Genomic DNA, 18,394 nt, shown 5'->3' with positions numbered 1-18,394 from the left:
AGAGAAAATATGAAAGTTTGAATTTTGTTAAAATAGGATGAACTGGATCCAAGTTGGGATTTTGGTTGATAGATAATAACATGACAATGTTTCACTAGTGCTGTACCACTTGTCATTTTTTAATAATTGCCTAATGAGAATGCATGTGAACTGCACGTGCCATTGTACAAAGTGTTTGCTCACAGGCTGAAATTTTCACCAAGGAACCAAATTTTGATTCATTATTTTCATAAAATAAACATAGAGAGTACAAGGGGCATATAGAGGTTAGTTACAATGAAGAGTTCCAAAAATGAAGCCTAAAAAAGTAGGGTTTGGTGGTAAAAAAACAAGCCATCCCCCAAAAGGGAAAAGGATTGTGATGACAGACCTGTACATGGGGCTGCCATAGCCAAACCCAAAGCCAAAAAGGCTTCATAAACCTTGAACTGTCAAAGTAACAACTGGAACTTCAAGACGCCCCCTTGACTATTAAACTTAGTCCCAAACAACACGCATGCCACGTGGCTCACATACGTGAAAATTTGGGTAAACACCACTGGACACACTCGTTACATACTCCTGCAAAGAAACAAAGACAAAGGACACACATGGTGGCAAAACCGATACAAAGCATTGCTAAAAACATCAGGTGCCAACACTAGAAAAGGGATACCTAAAACTCCAGAACCCGGTAACTATTGCTCACAGTGATACAGTCATTATAAAAGAGGCATCTCATCGATAGAATGAATGCCAAAAAGCTTTCAACAGATTTCCAATTAAGGAAACCTGGAAAAAAAGGAGTTTAAATATAACTGTACCCTCTGGAAAAGGAGAACCGAGTAGTGGATGACAAAGATCCATCGCGAATGAACCCAAAAACACTAACGAACAACACTAACTATAAAAGCTGAGGCATTTCCTGTTCAGTTGAGGATGTCACACGTCCAGAGATGTTCCTGAAGCTTGCTGATTCCCCGGCTGCTGATTGCACTGCAACGCTTGATATTCAAGCCTGCAAGGGATTGACCCAATTTTTTAAATGCCGCTATGCTATTGTCTGAAACCGATATACAACCTGCCAAAGAAAGAATCTCCAGGTTGAACTGTTTTCCGCGTGCAAGAGCTACAATACCGGTATCAGTGATTGCACATTTGGAAACATCAAGATCAGACAGCACCGGGCAATTGCCTGCAATTGCCATCATGCTAGCATCGGTGACTCTTGTACAACCATCAAGGCATAGCACCTGAAGAGTCCATCCATATGAGTTCACAATAGACAAAACTACTCTGTCCGTTACATTCAGACACCCCCTTAAATTAACTGTTGTCAGACCAGTCTCAGAACACTCCAGCAGTGGAAGAAACCCCACGTCTGTTACTCTCTGAAGTCCACTCAATTCAACATGCTTAAGACGAGGGCACAGCTTTCCAAGTAGTGCAAGATTAGCGTCCCCAAATCCAGGGCAGTCACGGATTGTTAAGGACCAAAACGATTCACAAGGAGAGATTGCTGGCAAATCCATGTCCAGATCTTTGATCCCATAGCAGCTAATCAGAGTAAGAACCTTCAGTTTGGCAGCACAGTGAAAAAAGACACCAAAAAGCCCAATTTGGGTAATTCTGTGGCACTCGTGCAATTTTAGACTCTCAATTGATAGAGCAGCCCTGGTAAATGATACCAACCCCTTGTCTGACAGGTATGCACATTTACGAAGCTGGAAGTTTTTCACATTTGGACAACCCTTTCCAATAGCTTCGATCCCTGTGTCTGTCAAACCTTGGCAGCATTCGATTGTGATTGAATTCAATTTCTGCAGTCCACGGCCATTACCCATAACCCAGAATCCTTTCTCACTGACATTTGGCAGGCCACTTAGGACAAGATTGGTAACTTGAAAGCCATAATGCCCAATCGTTGCTAGAGAGAGATCAGACACCATCAACGACTCAAGCTTCACCTTTGATAGAACATAAGAAGCTGAAGACATGAGGCCACAAACTCCCTGGTCGCCAACTCCTGAGCATCCCTTGATTGATACAGACCTTAGATTGGAACACAACTTCCCAATAGCTTGTAGACCTTCGTTACCAATGTTGGGACATGACTCAATTGATAACTCAGCCAGATTTGGACACTTCTTTGAGATAGCGATTAAAGATTTGTCAGAAATATTGGGACATTTGCAAAGGTCAAGTTTCTCTAAATTATGACACCCGCTAGCAATCTCATTTAGGCCTTCATCATCAATAGTAGCAACATCAAAGACAGAGAAAACCTTCAGAGAAGGGCATCCATGAGCAATGGCCTTGAGACCTACATTAGTCACCCCGCGATCTGAATTGCATCCACGAATTGTAAGCTTCCCCAGCCCTCCTCGAGAGGCTGTTCCAACAGCAATGGCAGCAAGTCTAACATCTGTTGCCTTCTTTCCCTCCAAGCTTCGGGATAGATATCCTTCGTTGCTAAATCCCTCATCATCATCATCACCAACCAAATTATCATCTAGGGTACTTCCATTGTTGCAGATTTCATTCTCACAAATACTGCTTAGAAGCATAAGCCAGCGCTTGGATACAGAAGCACAGACGCTCCTATCTTGGCCAACAGGCAACCTTCTAAGGATCTCGAAGAGGCATTCATCTGGCAGAGATTCAATAGATGCCTTCTGCTTCGGCTCATCAAACCATTCTCGATTGATATCAAAGGGAAAACTGACGCGAGATCTCTTCTGAAGAGGAAAGTAATCAACAGAACGGCCAAGAGACAAGAAGAGACATGGTTCCTTGGGGTTAGGATACATGCAACCCCCAGGGTAAAAATCATCATTTCCTGAAAAGAAAAGAAAATTCAATTACGTCCAAGGTCAAGATCGCAACAAAACAACGCACAAAAGACACCGAGGAAATGTAAATTTGCACAACTAAAACAAAGAAAGCATCTGTCATATGAGCGATAGTTTTGACATACAAAAGAAACCATATATATCCATGAACATCTAAAGGCAGCAGCTTCCAAAGGTCATCTCTGAAAATTTTGCAGAACTTACAAGATTAACCACTCAACAGTTGAAGCTTCTGCCAAGTGACCTCAAAAACAAGATCCAAAGACTATTTACCTATAAAATTCACCTTTGTCCACAAGATTAACTACCCAAAAGTTGAAACTTCTGCTATATAATCTAAAAAAAAGGATCCAATTTTGAGGGAAGACCGAAAACAACTACAAAAAAATACCATTAGGCCAATCCAAAGTTAAATTATCTCACTATCTAAAAAAACTTTGAATCTCTTCCCATCTCTCATCAGATCCACCGAGAAAGACAAAGATTCAAAGAATTCATCACTTAAAACCCAGATAATAATCTTTGACCAACCAAACAAGAAAATAAACATTTAACGCAACCTCCAAAAATAACAACAAACACAACAGCCAGACCCATGAATTGAATCGGGTAAAAGATTCGATCAGACAAAAAGGTACCTGAAAAGCTGAAGACTTGAGACATGGGCGCAGTTCAGAAAACCCCGGGAGGTGAAATCTGGAGTGCTCCGCACAAAAGAAGGGTTGAACAATAGCTAAGAAGAAGAGAGGGACGAGGAAGAAGAACTCGTGAGAGCAAAAATGCATGAGGAAGAAGGAGGGAGAAGGAGGAAAACCCTATGAGATAGGGCAAAAAAAGAGAGAGAAAGTGAAGGAAAGAGAAATGAGGGGCTTGCGTTAGCCAAAGTGAGGCTTTTATTGAAAGTGAAAACAAACAGATTCGGATGCAATGAATGCAAAGCTTCCTAAGTGCAATGTATCTGAACACACAAAGTGCCCTTTCTTTTCTTTGTATTATTCTTCCACCAAATCAATACCAGAAACCACACATACAGCTTTTCCCTTTCTATATCTACCTTTTCTTTTTCATTATTTCAACTGCAAAATTTTACATCTACACTCTTAAAATATTTAATGAAATAATAATACATTTTTATAGTTTAATCATTTCAACTTTTTTTTTAATGAACAAATATAATTATATTATTTTATTGGCTTCTGTTTAAAATAAATAAACCCACATTTTTAAAGTTTTTTTTTACCAAATTAGTTTTACAGATCTTTTTTAAGGAATTTCATAATTGTTGGGTGGAATTTATCTTTAATGCATATTTATATTTTATCTCTTTCTCAATTATTTAATTTATCATATTAAGCAAAGTAATTATATTAGTTGATAATAACTTTTTTCTTAAATTTATATTAGGAAACTATTTTTATCATAAATGCTTTTCTCTTTCTAAAATTTCTATAAATTCTCACTAATTTAAAGTGTGTTTAATCTAAAAGAGTAATTAAAAAGTATCATGAATCACGTCTTACAATAATATTAAAAACATCATAAAAGAATAATTTATTGCTTAATAAACCCACTGAATCAAATTAATGTATAAAAAAACATCATTCAAAATCAATATCACAAATGTTTGACCAGGTACACAATTAACATATTAGAACATCCGTACTGTGTCCTTACCTGAGTTGGTATTGTTTAACAAAATTTTCTATTAGAGTGTATTGTTTAATTGTTCTGTAAAAAAAATAAATTAATGTGACTTAAGTTAAAAGTTCTCTTAAATAATTTTGACACTTGAATACTTTGTTTATAAAAAGAATTATATAATATTTTTAAATTTAAAATTTTGTAGTGTCATTATATCTTATAATTAGTACATATTAAATTTGTAATGGGATTGGTACGATGTTTGATGGGAAATTCGGTTTGTCAGAAACTTCGAAAGTGGGAAACGCTTTGGAATTTTGAATTACACATTTCTTATGTTAATATCAAGAATTGAAAATAAGTCTTGATACTGACATTAAATATCCGTATTAAGCAAATATTGATAAATGTAAATATATAAAAAAATTAAGTTCACCAGTTATTCATTGCTATAAGCATTATATAAGGACAGTCTTAATAAAGAGATATAAAGAGGAAAAAAATATTTTAAAAAAAATTAATGATGTTTATAAATTCATTAATTTACTAGTATTTATTTATAGAGCAAGTTCAATGAACAGAACAGAGTCATAAATGCAAGATTAATAAAACAAAATTATTAATTCATTAATTTTAAGTTTGGATTCACAAGGAAGGTTGAATGAAGTGGGGTAGGTAGGTTATTTTTTGAGGGGCAGTGACTTAAGAATCACATGGAAGGAAATTAACAAATTCAAGCAACTTGCCTTTTTCTAGTTTACAAGGAAATGTATAGAAAAAATTTTCAATTTCTAAAAAAAGTAAACATAGATTCACACGTAACATTTTATATTGTATATATTATAAATTAAAAAATATTTTTTAAAATAAAATATAATATTTTTCAAATAAATTTATGTTATACATCATTGATATAATATTTTACATATCTAACTTTTTATCGAAAAAACGTTTATATTTATAAATTTATCATTTTAACAGTAGAATATTAAAAGTTTGGTATCAATATAAACCAACAAATAATATATATAGTCTTTTAAAATTTTCAAAATATATTCTTTTAAACTTTAAAACATATCTACTTTAAGATAAATGTGTAAATTACAACAAAATAAAAATGTGCAAATAAAATTTCCAAACAAAATTTTAACATTAGTATTCATCACTTTCAATTACACAATATATACGATCATATTATTAGATAGATAAATCATAAACATAAAAAGAAAGTGTAAATTAGTGTAATTATAATAAAATAATAAGATATACATTTATATTATAATATAGACAATTTTCATAAATTTGATTATTCAACATATTTTTCAAGAATCAAATGTGTATATCAAATATACTCTCACTGGTTTTTATATAAAAATTACAACTTACGAAGTTTAGTTTATAAAATTTATAATACTTAGACATTTGAGTCTATTTTTGGAACATAATATATTTAATAAAATTAAATATTTTGCATCTCTCGTATTATCTTATATTTTCACAAAACAATAAATTAGGATAAAGTCTCATTTAACTCTCACAGAACAATAAATTAGGATAAAAGATTCTTCAAATATAACACTAAATTTATCATATGTTAATCTAGTTCAATCTTGTTTCATACCAAAGTATCATATTATAAGAATATTTATTGACTCTCAACATTTTTCTTTTATGAGTTAGATATTAATAGAGTTAAAATAAGTTAATTAAATTATAATTAAATACACTTAAGACAAAACAACATAGCACCTTCCCTAAAAGTCACTGTATACTCCTCATCTATACAGTCATATACAGAATTCTCTCCTTAATAATCCAACACCATTTATACATAATCTAAAAGATATTAATTTATGACATTATTCTATTAGTGCTCAACAATATCTTTCTTGTTCCTAATGAAGGTATGATAGAGTTCTATGAACCTAAGTTTCAATTTACACCCAACGATAAGGGACACACACTTAGTGTGATACCCGGGCACTGACGAGGACGGGGAGTGATCGTCGGTGCAAGAGGCATGGTGCAAGGAACACTGACAAGGAGCGGCTCCTGGCAGGCTTCCAGTGGAAGGGGCACATAGACGAATCGAACATACACCGGAATGAGAGGGATCTAGAGACTCTGTAGGTATGGGACTATACAGTTAAAGGATAACTTAAAGGGATTGATTTGGCTACTCATCACCAAATGCATTTGTTTTTCGGTAGTCTGACCCATAAGAACTCCATAGTTAAACGTGTTTGGCCTGAAGCAATTTAGGGATGGGTATGATACTTAATTGACATCCAAGATACTTTATAATTATATTCAATAATAATTTTTAATTAATAAAATATCATTATTTAAACCATTAAACATAATAAATTACGCACTATTATTAATTGCAGCATTTTCATCCTCAAATTTTTCTTATCATTCTCTTGTCAAAATTTTGAGTAAAGGTAGTGGCTTGGAGTGTTATGTATCTTTTAAACCATGCTAAGATGAGATTGAATATTAATTTTTTTTTTCTCGTTTACCTAATATTTAAAAGTTATAGGTCCTTTTAGCACTAATGAGGACATCAAATATTAGTTTTTGCACATTTCTAAGTTATATATTTTTATAAGCAGTCTTGTTCAGCTCACAATTCAATCACTTATTTAGCCCTAAACCAACATGTATACCTAATGTTTCTACAGTAGAATTCATTTGATGATGGTAGCCAACATCCACTTTCCTTATTTACCAGTTGTGTTATGAGTGTTTGACTCTTCTAAGCTATCACCACTTCATTCTTCTGTGCAAATGTTTTTTTTTTCCACCTTATTTTTTATTGTCAGCCTCTTTTAGGTTAATAATAATAATCGTTTAACAAGTTAATTATTTATGCTAGATTATTATTAAAATGAGTGTATTTTAAAAATACAGAAAGCACAAAAAATTTAAAAGATGATCTCAATTATGGAAGTTTGTATCTTTGAATGAAAATACAAAATTATGTGTTAAATTTAAATGTTATTTTATGTGGAAAAAATCAATTACTTTATTCATTTTTATATAAAGCAAACTCAGTTTCTTATTCTTAGACGTGGGATATATATTTTATTTTATTTTTCATATATTATTTTATCAATATCTAGTACTCACGTTGTTATTTAAAATTAATTATTACCTTCGTATTTTTCTATGTCCAGTAAGCAAATTTCTTATTTTTCAAGTAATATAAATATTGTCTAAAACTATATGAAGGACTTACGCATTGACATAAAACAAAGATTTCTAAAACTATACATACACGAGATCATAAGAGAAAAATAGAGATATTTCATAATAAAATAAAATATACTCAAAATCAAAATTTATTTAGTTATGAATGATCTACTAACACATGTTCACTCTCTAAGGGATAAAATCATAATGAAAAAAACTAAGAAAAATTATAATTTCTTATTTTAATACATACAACTAATAAAATACATAATACATTTTATAACAATATTAGAACAAATAATCTAAATTATAAAGTATAAAAATATGATATTTGTACATAGATACTAAACCAAAAAAATAACTTTTATCATAATTAATCACTCATGCTCTTAAATCATCTCACAACTCTAAATGTTGGCTTCTCTGTCTTTTATAGGTGTCTCTACACTTAGATCTTCGTATGCTCACACATAAAGTGATAATTGCAAAAGAAAGAAATAATGACAAACAATGCAAATAAAAACAATAGGATAAACTAATTTGCATAAGAGGCATCATATATTAATAAAACATGATGTATCACAATACAATGCACAACAAACAATCATATAATATAAATAATGTAATCAAATACTCTTCTAAACTCAATTATTTGGATACATTCATTGATATCAAATTCACAAGAGACATGCATTTGTGGTGGTCTTTAATATTCTACAAAGTCAATGTCAATTGGTTTCACCCTACTACTTACAAGATTAATCCCTTTCACGTCTTAGGTCATTATTATGCCTTTAGACTACAACCTCTTACTATTCTCATCACATAACTCATTCTATCATATATAAGTGTGAATGGTTATTAGAGTGTCAGATTGAATATATCATTGTTTAAATACATACATCAATACATACAATAAAAAGTAACACAATAATAGGTTTTTTTCCCCCATGAAATTCCTTTTATTTCATAAACTCATGTATCCATTACAACCTTCTCAACATAAATTATAACCACAATTAAAACCGTGAACCACAATAATATCAAATATTAGAACCACCAAAACCAATTAAAAATACAACAAACAGTGTATCAGAACATACAACAAAATCGACGGTAACAAGACGCACTCAACATTGAATTGATAGAACTTAGCTTGCTCAATTGCTCAAATTGACACTTTTAACTCTTTTCTACTATATAGTTATTGCAAGACACTTCTAAAATAGCACCAATTTGACCTATGAACCTAAAATTCTTTCATTCACAAAATATCAAAATCATCTAACAAATCAAACAACACAACTTAGCATAACTTTTTAGTACTAATATATCTATGTTAAATTAATTATAACTTTATATTTGAAAATAAAATTTAATTAAATTATTATCTGTATTTGTTAAATTTTATTAGTGTTAAAAATGATATTTATTAAGTTAACTTTTTTTAATAAATTATAATTTTGATCAGAAAAAGATAATAATTAGTTATCTTTATTATTTTATAATCAATTTTTATTTTTATTTTCTTTTTTTTATCTTTGTGTCTTCTCATCTATTGATTTCATTTATTGTCTTTCCTCGTTTCATTCTAATATAGAATTATCCTTTTTAGAGTTTTGGTAGATTTATTCCTTGAATCTCATGTTGTTTGTGGATAACAATTGACTCCTAGAAACATAAAAGGAAAAACACAAAATTGACTCTTAGAAACATAAAAGGAGTGTTAAAAAAAGAGGACTTGATGAGAATGAAGTTTTTCCCTCTTTAATGTGAGATTGAAAGAAGATCAATAGAAAGAACTTGTAAGGAAATGAGTTATTCTCTCTTAGGATGCAGCTGCACAAAGATAACACTAGTAAAAAATCGCATTTTTAACTCGCACATTACGCCTCGGTTTTTCCAGAACCGAAGCATATCAAAACGCGGTGGCAGTTTTGTAAATTTTAAACCACTATATGCCTCGGTTGTTAAGCAACCGGTGTCTAAACCGAATACTGTCTCGGTTAAAAAAATGGACCGAGGTATATACTTTAGGTGAAAGAGATACTGCCTCGGTTAACATATGGACCGAGGCATAAGACTATTAAAACTTGGGCTTGGCCCGTGCAAATCTTCAGAAAACCTAACACCTCTCCCATTTCCCTTTTATTTTTCTTGCTTCTCTCTCTTCTGTATACGCTCCACTGCTGCCTACGCTAAGTGCCCCTGTCGCTGCCCCTACGCTGCCCCGCCCCCCTCCGCTGCCCCGCCGTTGCCGGGAGCCACCTCCACCTGCCCCGCCGCTGCCCCTGTCGTTCACCTCTTCGTAGATCCGAAGCCGATGCCTCTTCATAGATCTGAAGCCGATGCCTCAATCGACCTCATCTGAATGATGGGTCCAACAGGGTAAATGCCTCAATCGATTCCAGTCCGAGGAAGGTATTCATAAAGATACCATCGATTTTCTTCTTCTTCTTCTTCTTTTCTTTGCTGTTGTTGTTGATGGAAGATTGTTTTGTCTTCGTTAAGGGGTGGCGGAGGTGAGGAGACGAAGAGGTCTTTGAGCTTGTGGCGGACGCGGGCCTCGGGGAGGGGCGGGGGATCTTGCGGCGGGGGATGGAATCGGCGTCGGGCGAGGAACATGCGGAGGGTCTTGCGGCGGCGCAGGTGGATTACAGGGGTGATTGTTGGACTGCGAGTGGGATCTGAGAGAGGAGAGGGAAAGAGATTGATTAGAACTGAGAAAGGAAAGGGAAGGGAAGAAGGCTCTGGACATTGATTTGGGTTTTCTTCTTTGTTTTACTTGATTCCTGTTACAGTTTTTTCTTTGTTTTAAATTTTTGAGCTGAAATTGGAAGAAATTTTGGGAGCTGAAATTGGAAGAAATTTTGGGAGAATTCTTGGATTTGGATTTGTTTGGCATATGAGAGAATGACTGAGAAATGAATAAACTGAGAAATGAATGAACCGGGAAAGAGAGTCAGTACGAAAAAATAAAAAAAAAAATACACTCTACTGCCTCGGTTATCTAAGAACCGAGGCATATTCTTGTCTCATTTTATCCCGGTCTATAACCGAGACATAAAGTTTAATCTTTTTACCTCGCCGGTATATGCCTCGGTTGTAGAACCGGTGCCTAAAAGCAAAAGTAACCGGTGCAGTATCCTCTTAGTGTACTAGTGTAAGAAGGAGAGAGAAGTTTTTAAATGGAATAAAAGAAAGAACAATGAAAAAGGAAAATATGTTATGGATTTTACAAAAATAACTTTATACAACTTAAAAATAGTAGAGAAAATAGAAAATAAATAAAGAGATCTGAGAAATGAAAATAATAATAATAATAATAATATAAAAATAAACTAATAAAAGTAAAGATCTATTCTGTACCTAAAGAGTTAAAGTACTGGATGTAACTTGTTAAGAATGGTGATAACTAGAGCTTTGTCATAATCTTATATAATTTGAGTTCAAATTTTGTAAAACGGAACAATTTGAGCTCAATCTATCTTTATGTATAAGATAGTAATGGCTTGACCATGTTATTACCATTGATCAATAAAACACGTTGAAATCAAGAAACTTGTTCAGGGCATTCAAGTCCACTTTGGAGGCTACAGTTATCTCTTTCACACTTCTTTCCTCATTTTTCAACAAATCTAAATTATATTTTATAATACCTCCTTTATTACTTTCGATAAGATTTTTCTCAACAACAAAGTTTTAATAACTATTGTAATTCAAATTTTCACTAAATATTAATTTTTAGGACCATATAAATTATTGGAAATTTTTCTCTTCTAATATGAAACTAATCGTCATAAGATCTGATAATAATATAATGGATAATGATATTTTGACAATATTTTTTTGACAATATTTTAACCATCTATGTGTGTCATTTTGTGATTGATCCAAAATTACTCCACAATTAATAATAATAATCATAAATATCAACATGGACCAATCACAGAAATACACATAAATGATATTAAAATATTGTAAAAAAATGTTGTCAAAATATCGTTATCCTAACGTAATATTCTGTCTAACGCGTTCTTATTCTTATCTTTTGTTGTTTTTACTCTTTGATTGTGCTAGTGTTGGCCATGAAGCAACATCACCGTGGCTTGCTGCTATAAGTCTTTGACAGAGAAAATAACACTTTTTTCATGCCACTTCAACTGTCACTGTCAGTGCACCAACAAATTTTCTTTCTTCAAAATTCCATTGACATTAACATTCATGCGTACTTAAAATAAGTTTCTTTCTACAACATTTTTTAATTTGAAAAAGAATATCGTTTAACATTCTAATGGATATGTAATGTTTTTTAAGAAGAGAAATATAATAAATATAAAAAGCATAAATAAACTAAAAAAAGTAGAGTATAAAAATCATATGTAGCTGATTTTAGAAATTAATAAATATATGCGTCGTGTGTTTTAAAAGGAATTATTATAATAAGTACATCTATTATTTTATACAATAAGTACATGAAATTAAACAATTATGTAAATTTTTTTATATAATAAGTACGAGTATTGTTTTACTTTTATTTTACTGATTGAAAAGTAATACGGGGTGGGATATAAGGATGCTTCTTGTATACTGAAAATATATAAGAGCCAAATAAAAAGTAAATGACAATATTTAATGACCAAAAAAATTAAAATATATAATGTTAAACATGTTTCTTGTTTTTCCCTAAAGTTTAGTTTCGGCTGGTAGTCTCTTTCTTTCACCAACAACACATTTTAAAGTTTTGGGCCTAAATTTGAAGATAGGCCCAATAACCTGATCATTAACAAGTCCATTAAAATAAGAGTGTTTCATCCTACACCTCCAAGATCTCATCCTGCACTTCCAAAAATTCCAATTTTATCTTTCTGACATCTCATCATTATCCTACACCATTAACTTTATAGAAAATTTTATTTTTAATTTTAATAAATATATTTTTATTTTCTTCTTTTTCTTGTTAAAAAAACTCTATATCACCTTAATAATAACTAAATTTAAAATTCAAATATTATTTAATATAATTTTATATTCTAATAATTATAAAAATATGATTTATGTTATAATAATAATTATATTAAAAATATAAAAATAAAATAATTAAAAATAAAAATAAAAAAAAAGTAAATTATATTAAATAAAATATTTAATATATTTAAATATACTAAATTATATTAAAATATTAAATTAAATTAAATAATTATTAAAATTTAAATAATAAACAAAATTTTAAAACAGTTATTTATCAAATAATAAATAAAATTATATTAAATAAAATATTTAAATATACTAAATTATATTAAAATATTAAATTAAATTAAATAATTATTAAAATTTATATATAAAATAAAATTTTAAAAACATTCTTTATCGGATATGCATATCCGATTTATAACTTATCGGATATCTATATCCGATTAACAAATTTTTCAAAATTTTATTTTTTTAAAATTTTAATAATTATTAAATTAAATTTAATATTTTAATATAATTTAATATATTTAAATATATTAAATATGATTTTAAGTATTGTTTTTATTTTTATTTTAGTTATTATTTTTGAATTTTCTTAATAGAACTATTTTAAAAATATAAATTATATTTTATTAATTATTAAAATATAAAAATATAATAAGTAATATTATAATTTTTATTTAAGTTTAATATTAATTAAATTTTAAATAAAAAGCAAAGTATTAACATATTTTATAGATTTTAATATATAAATAAACTTTTTAAATTTTTCATTTTTATTTAAAATTTAATAATTATTTAATTTATTTTAATATTTTATTATAATTTAATATATTTGAATATATTAAATCAAATTTATTTTTATTATTATTTATTATTATTACTATTTTTATTATTTTTATTATTTTATTTTTATGTTTTTAATATAACTATTATTATAATATAAATTATATTTTAATAATTATTAAAATACAAAATTATTTTAAATAATATTTAAATTTTAAAATAAATTAAATTAAATTATTATTAAGATAGTGAAGATTGTTTTTAATAAAAAAGAAAAGAAAATGGAAAAATATTTATTAAAGTTAAAAATAAAGTTTTGAAAAAGTTGGAGGTGCAGGATGATGATGAGATGTCAGAAGGATAAAATTGAAATTTTTGGAGGTGCAGGATGAGATCTTGGAGGTAAATTACTTCTAAATACTATATATTTTATTTGTCGAATACAGAGATATTATGTTAATGAGTTTTAAATTGATTTTATCTTTGTTTTATAATTTCTTGTACACAATTTTATCCGGAGGCATTTCAAATAAATAAGAAAAATCATAATCCTGAAAATAAGTTTCATGAATCACGTTGTAAACAAAAAGAAGATGAAATAAAAAAAAGGCCAAAAAGTGTTGAATTGGTTGAAATATTCTCTAATTTCTTATGATATGCATCTAAGACAACCAAGGATTCTTTTCAAGAACTCGAATATAGCACTTGTAAATTTCTTAGTTGTTTCGTAATGAATTCATAATATCCTTTTGTATATATCTATGTAGCAATAGTGGCCCAATTAACTTCTGCAACAAGTTGAATAGAATAAAACAAACAAAAATCCATGTCCTATGCAACAATAGAGTCACTAAATCATATTCTCTGTGGATCTTTCTTCCACATATCTTCTCGTGATCTTTTAAGAAATATAAATCATTTTATTCTAAAACAATACTTTTTTTCAGCATTTTATTTTATCTGACTATGATTTTATTATAATATCAAACACTTCTTTTCAATAAATAATTACAAGTTTATATACACCCTTTCATCTTATGAAAGTCAAGTTCTTAATAATAATTGCACCATAAAAAAAAGTATCATTAACGTATACGCATGGTGATTATATGAGAACCTTGAACTACATAAAACAAATTGGAGGAGTAGCATAAATTTAACTATATTTACAAATAGTAAAAACAGGTTTAACAAATTTCTATGAATCACCTCCTTGATTACGCAGAAATGACGACCCCAGAAGAAAAAATAAACCCAATTAGTTAAGAGTTAACCCATTTAGCTTTTGTAGAATTATCCAGTGGGGATACAGTAGGATGAACAGATTCTACCTCGCTCCTTCTGCAAAATCTAAGGGGAAAAAAACCCTGTTTTGTCTGCTTAGTCATATAATCCTTCCATCTCCCAAATATCAACAAGAAAGTCAACCATTTCCTGCCAGGTTATGATATTATAATGAGTTAGGAGCATTTCCCGAATCCTTGTTCATGGATGAGAAGAAATCTGCAAATGTTTCAGTTTTATAGGACAAAGTCATGTGTTTGCATCTATTTCTTTCTTGATAGACATTATAAATGAGTGGGGCTGGATTAAAATTATTAAAGAGAGAAATAGACACTAAACTTGTACATGACCTGTCATGTACATGGACATGAGAGGAGACAATCCAATGCATGCAAGAACTTACTCCAAGAGGAATTGCCCGAGGAAAAGCCTTGTCGGTTCCCATTAGACTCTCATAAGAGGCATTCCAACTATAAAGTCAAAACTCTAGAATTAGAACTTAACAAACATTTTCAGAAATGACTTTTATCACTGAATTGAATCCTATAGTTATTCACCAATTCCACCTCTCCATCAATTTCCTCATCTTCCACCTTATCCATGCAATTTTTTACTTACAGTCACAGCAGAAGATTTTTATGGTCAAAACAATAAAATTTTCAACACAATAACAAGCACAGATCAAGGAACAACGGATCAAAGTTAGAAATCATGCAATACTATAGATCTGCTTGTATATTTATTTACCTTATTACAGGTTCTCTAACTTCTTTCTTATTCTGGGGCCTTCTATTTCTAACCCAGTGTCGCCTCATTTGGTTCCAGAGAAGAAGACCTGCATATAATGTAATAATAATCAGCTGGAGATATGTAAGAAAGTGTACAAAAATGAAAGATTGAAACAAACCCTGTTAAATAAAAACAAAATCAGAGACGGTGTGGATCAAGGGAAATCCAGAAAACTAGATTTGAACTTCAAGTTCCATATATGGTCGTTACATGTAATTAAAGAGATTAAATCAACTTGAAAGAAAACACAGTTTACAAGAAAAAGGTACAAAAATAAAGGAGTAGACAATCAGTGCCTGAGAGAGAGAAACAAGAGAATAAAAAGTAACACAAAAGCTTAAAGTGAAAGTTGCATGGCAGAACCAGCATAAAAGTGTGGAATTCAAGCTATTTCAAGGCATTGGAATTGTAACTGTCCCTCATGGTCAGGGTTTTGAAATTGAAAATTCCATGTAAATACTAAGATATGAGACAGTTAGCAAATAAGTCTGGCACGACTCTATCAACAGTTTGAGCAAGATTGTCTCCGCATCAGAGAAATGGCTACTCCCAAGGTGATACAAGATGAAAAGCACCCTTAGATAATGAGACTAACCAATAAGCCAATAAAGATTAAAGATAGGCTGAATATAACAAAATACTTGCCATCATTTACAAATTCAGGAGAATCAATCTGAATGCCAGAGCTACTTTGAGGATCAGAAGGTATGATAATTGATGAGATGCTTTTCTGGGACTGAAATGCCCTCAGATCTATTTCCAAAGCACTGCTGCTCCAAAAATCTTCTGATATGTCTCTGTTCGTTCCTTGGCCTTTAATTATAGGTGGAGCTGGGAGACATCCCAGACAACCTCTGCTCTGTTACAAAGCAGATTTAACCACAAGCTTGATTAAGACAAACTATTAACCATATAATCAGTCTACCTTTGATTAAAAGAAGACGATTCTGTGACAAAAGAATTCAATGTACCAGTTAAAAATTAAGTTGAATAACTCAACCTAGCATATGGCCGTTCAGTCCATCTACTGTATTTTAGTTCTCATTCAACCTAATCAATACTTTGAGGAAATGTAAAAGCGAGAGGATGCAACAACCCACTTTGATTCCCTCGTTATTTTGGTATGATATTTTTGGTGGAGGCTTTCTCAGACCAATTAGCATAATGAACAAGTATGAATTTACTCCTATAACTAGTGTCCTTCTCCTTTACATTATAAGAAACAGACATTGGATTTCAGATTTTCTGTTTACATACTACAGTCAAGCAATCTACAGCAATAAAAATGGAAGAACAGAGGAGCAACATATGAAAATGATAAAGTTATCAGCTATAAATTGGAGTAAACAAAAAAATTTCAAGGACAGCAAGATAAAATCAAGAAGGGCAGTACCAGGCTTAAGATAAAATTTCTCCTTACATTGAAACTCCCCTGGTAATTGGAGCCTTATCTTTTCCATGGCAGACAAAAGAACTAAAGCAAGCATGGCAAAACGGAAAAAAAGGCATAGCAGTTTTGTTCACATAGCATCTTCTCAATTGAGCTAACAAACAAAACCTAGAATACCACGAAACTCAATAGGGCAGCGAAATTCTATGTTTAATGTTGCGAGATTCTGAGGAACACGAGAAAGAGCAACAAACTGTAAACTTTTTCAAATTTCCCTGATCACCAGATCTCACGCTACATCAGAAAGCAAGCCAGTACAAGCAAAGATTTCCATATAATTAAACAATTACTAAAAACTAAAGAGAAAAACCTTAAATTAAATTACTCAGCAGTGGTAAAACAGTTTAAAAAGATCAAACTTTCAGTTTCCAATAATTTGAAAAGTTAGATCCCAATTTCTGACTTCATTTACTCCCACTAAATTGTTCCAAAAACAAACGCCCAAAGCTCACTCAGGACCGCAAACGACATATCTATTAGAGGGATCTCCTTACGGTTTTCTCAAATTTGGCAGAATCGTACAAGTGTATTGATATGAAAAATACAATCTTTTTTTTTTAAAGAATTCTGGTACCGAACAAAGAGAGAGAGAGAGAGAGAGAGAGAGAGAGAGAGAGAGAGAGGGAACAAATAATTTACCCCATGCAAGCGAGAATCTGACAGAGCCAAGGTGGAACATATCCACAGATATGCATCTACGGAATTCTTAGCAGATCTATCACCTCAAAATCCAAATCCAGAACGAAGATAATTCAGTAACATGCATGCACAATCTTTTATTTTCAGTTTATTTGAGAAAAATGAAGAGGCAAAGAGAATCTCTTCTCTCTCTGAATTTAATAAAGCAAAATAGTACTATAGCAAATAATAAAGAGGATAAAAGCCTCTGTTCTAGTTGTTGGCATTTTTGTTTCAAATGATAACAATTTTGCAGAAAAAGGGATAAATTTTGGAATAGAATCAACAACCACTTCAGTCAGAAACCTCAAACTCATCAACAGAATTTTTTATGTCCTCAAATTGGAAATTGAGATGGGGTTAGCAATAACAGCTTTCGATTCTTCACCAGAATGCTAAGAAGAATCTCTAGCATGATATACTATAATTAACAAATTAGAGGTAATTTTTTAAATTGCTAACGCATCACATCACAACTTTTAATGTTCATTAATAGTATTTTGGTTAAACTACCCCACTTCTTACCGAAAAAAGAAGCACAAAATTTAAAACGTGAATTGAATTTAAATAAATTCACATAAAAGCGTAGTCAAATTCTTACTAAAATAAAAAAGTTCAGAGTAAAATAAACTAATTAATTATGTACTTAAACTACGAGACTCTCCTCTCTAATGCATTAGTCTATTGTGTTGACTCTAGAAAAAGCAAGACTATTAATGATTTGAATTAGCGCTTTGAGTTTGATTCATGATGATGAAGCAATACT

At 30.8% G+C, this 18,394-nt stretch overlaps 2 protein-coding genes across 10 annotated transcripts; both read right to left on the bottom strand.

Annotated features, from left to right (window-relative positions):
• Nucleotides 1-192: 192 nt before the first annotated feature.
• On the bottom strand, nucleotides 193-3,745 carry LOC124849002 (EIN3-binding F-box protein 1-like). The gene is made up of 2 exons (XM_088107133.1): nucleotides 3,470-3,745; nucleotides 193-2,818 (listed from the first exon to the last, which is right to left on the bottom strand). Exons 1-2 carry the CDS (start codon nucleotides 3,492-3,494, stop codon nucleotides 909-911), a joined length of 1,935 nt encoding a protein of 644 aa, XP_087963259.1. The 5' UTR covers nucleotides 3,495-3,745; the 3' UTR covers nucleotides 193-908.
• A 10,762-nt stretch (nucleotides 3,746-14,507) lies between these two features.
• On the bottom strand, nucleotides 14,508-18,076 carry LOC124834684 (uncharacterized). Of its 9 annotated transcripts, none has more exons than XM_088107131.1 (6): nucleotides 17,935-17,960; nucleotides 17,590-17,665; nucleotides 16,146-16,359; nucleotides 15,459-15,546; nucleotides 15,115-15,181; nucleotides 14,508-14,861 (listed from the first exon to the last, which is right to left on the bottom strand). In XM_088107131.1, the coding sequence occupies exons 1-6, from the start codon at nucleotides 17,943-17,945 to the stop codon at nucleotides 14,808-14,810; spliced, it is 510 nt and encodes a 169-aa protein (XP_087963257.1). In that variant the 5' UTR covers nucleotides 17,946-17,960; the 3' UTR covers nucleotides 14,508-14,807. The 9 variants fall into 9 exon arrangements, with proteins under 9 accessions (XP_087963257.1, XP_047165394.1, XP_087963252.1 ...); XM_088107132.1 differs by having other exon boundaries at nucleotides 14,790-14,930; XM_088107128.1 differs by lacking the exon at nucleotides 14,508-14,861 and adding an exon at nucleotides 14,863-14,930 and having other exon boundaries at nucleotides 15,051-15,181; nucleotides 16,146-16,354; nucleotides 17,590-17,672; nucleotides 17,919-18,076.
• Nucleotides 18,077-18,394: the final 318 nt, after the last annotated feature.

This window comes from Vigna umbellata, chromosome 2 (genome assembly GCF_029865625.1).
Source record: "Vigna umbellata cultivar VRB3 chromosome 2, Vumbellata_1.0, whole genome shotgun sequence".
NCBI classification, from domain to species: domain Eukaryota; kingdom Viridiplantae; phylum Streptophyta; class Magnoliopsida; order Fabales; family Fabaceae; genus Vigna; species Vigna umbellata.
Note: the sequence above shows the minus strand (reverse complement) of the source record. Positions and strands in the feature narration are given on the sequence as shown.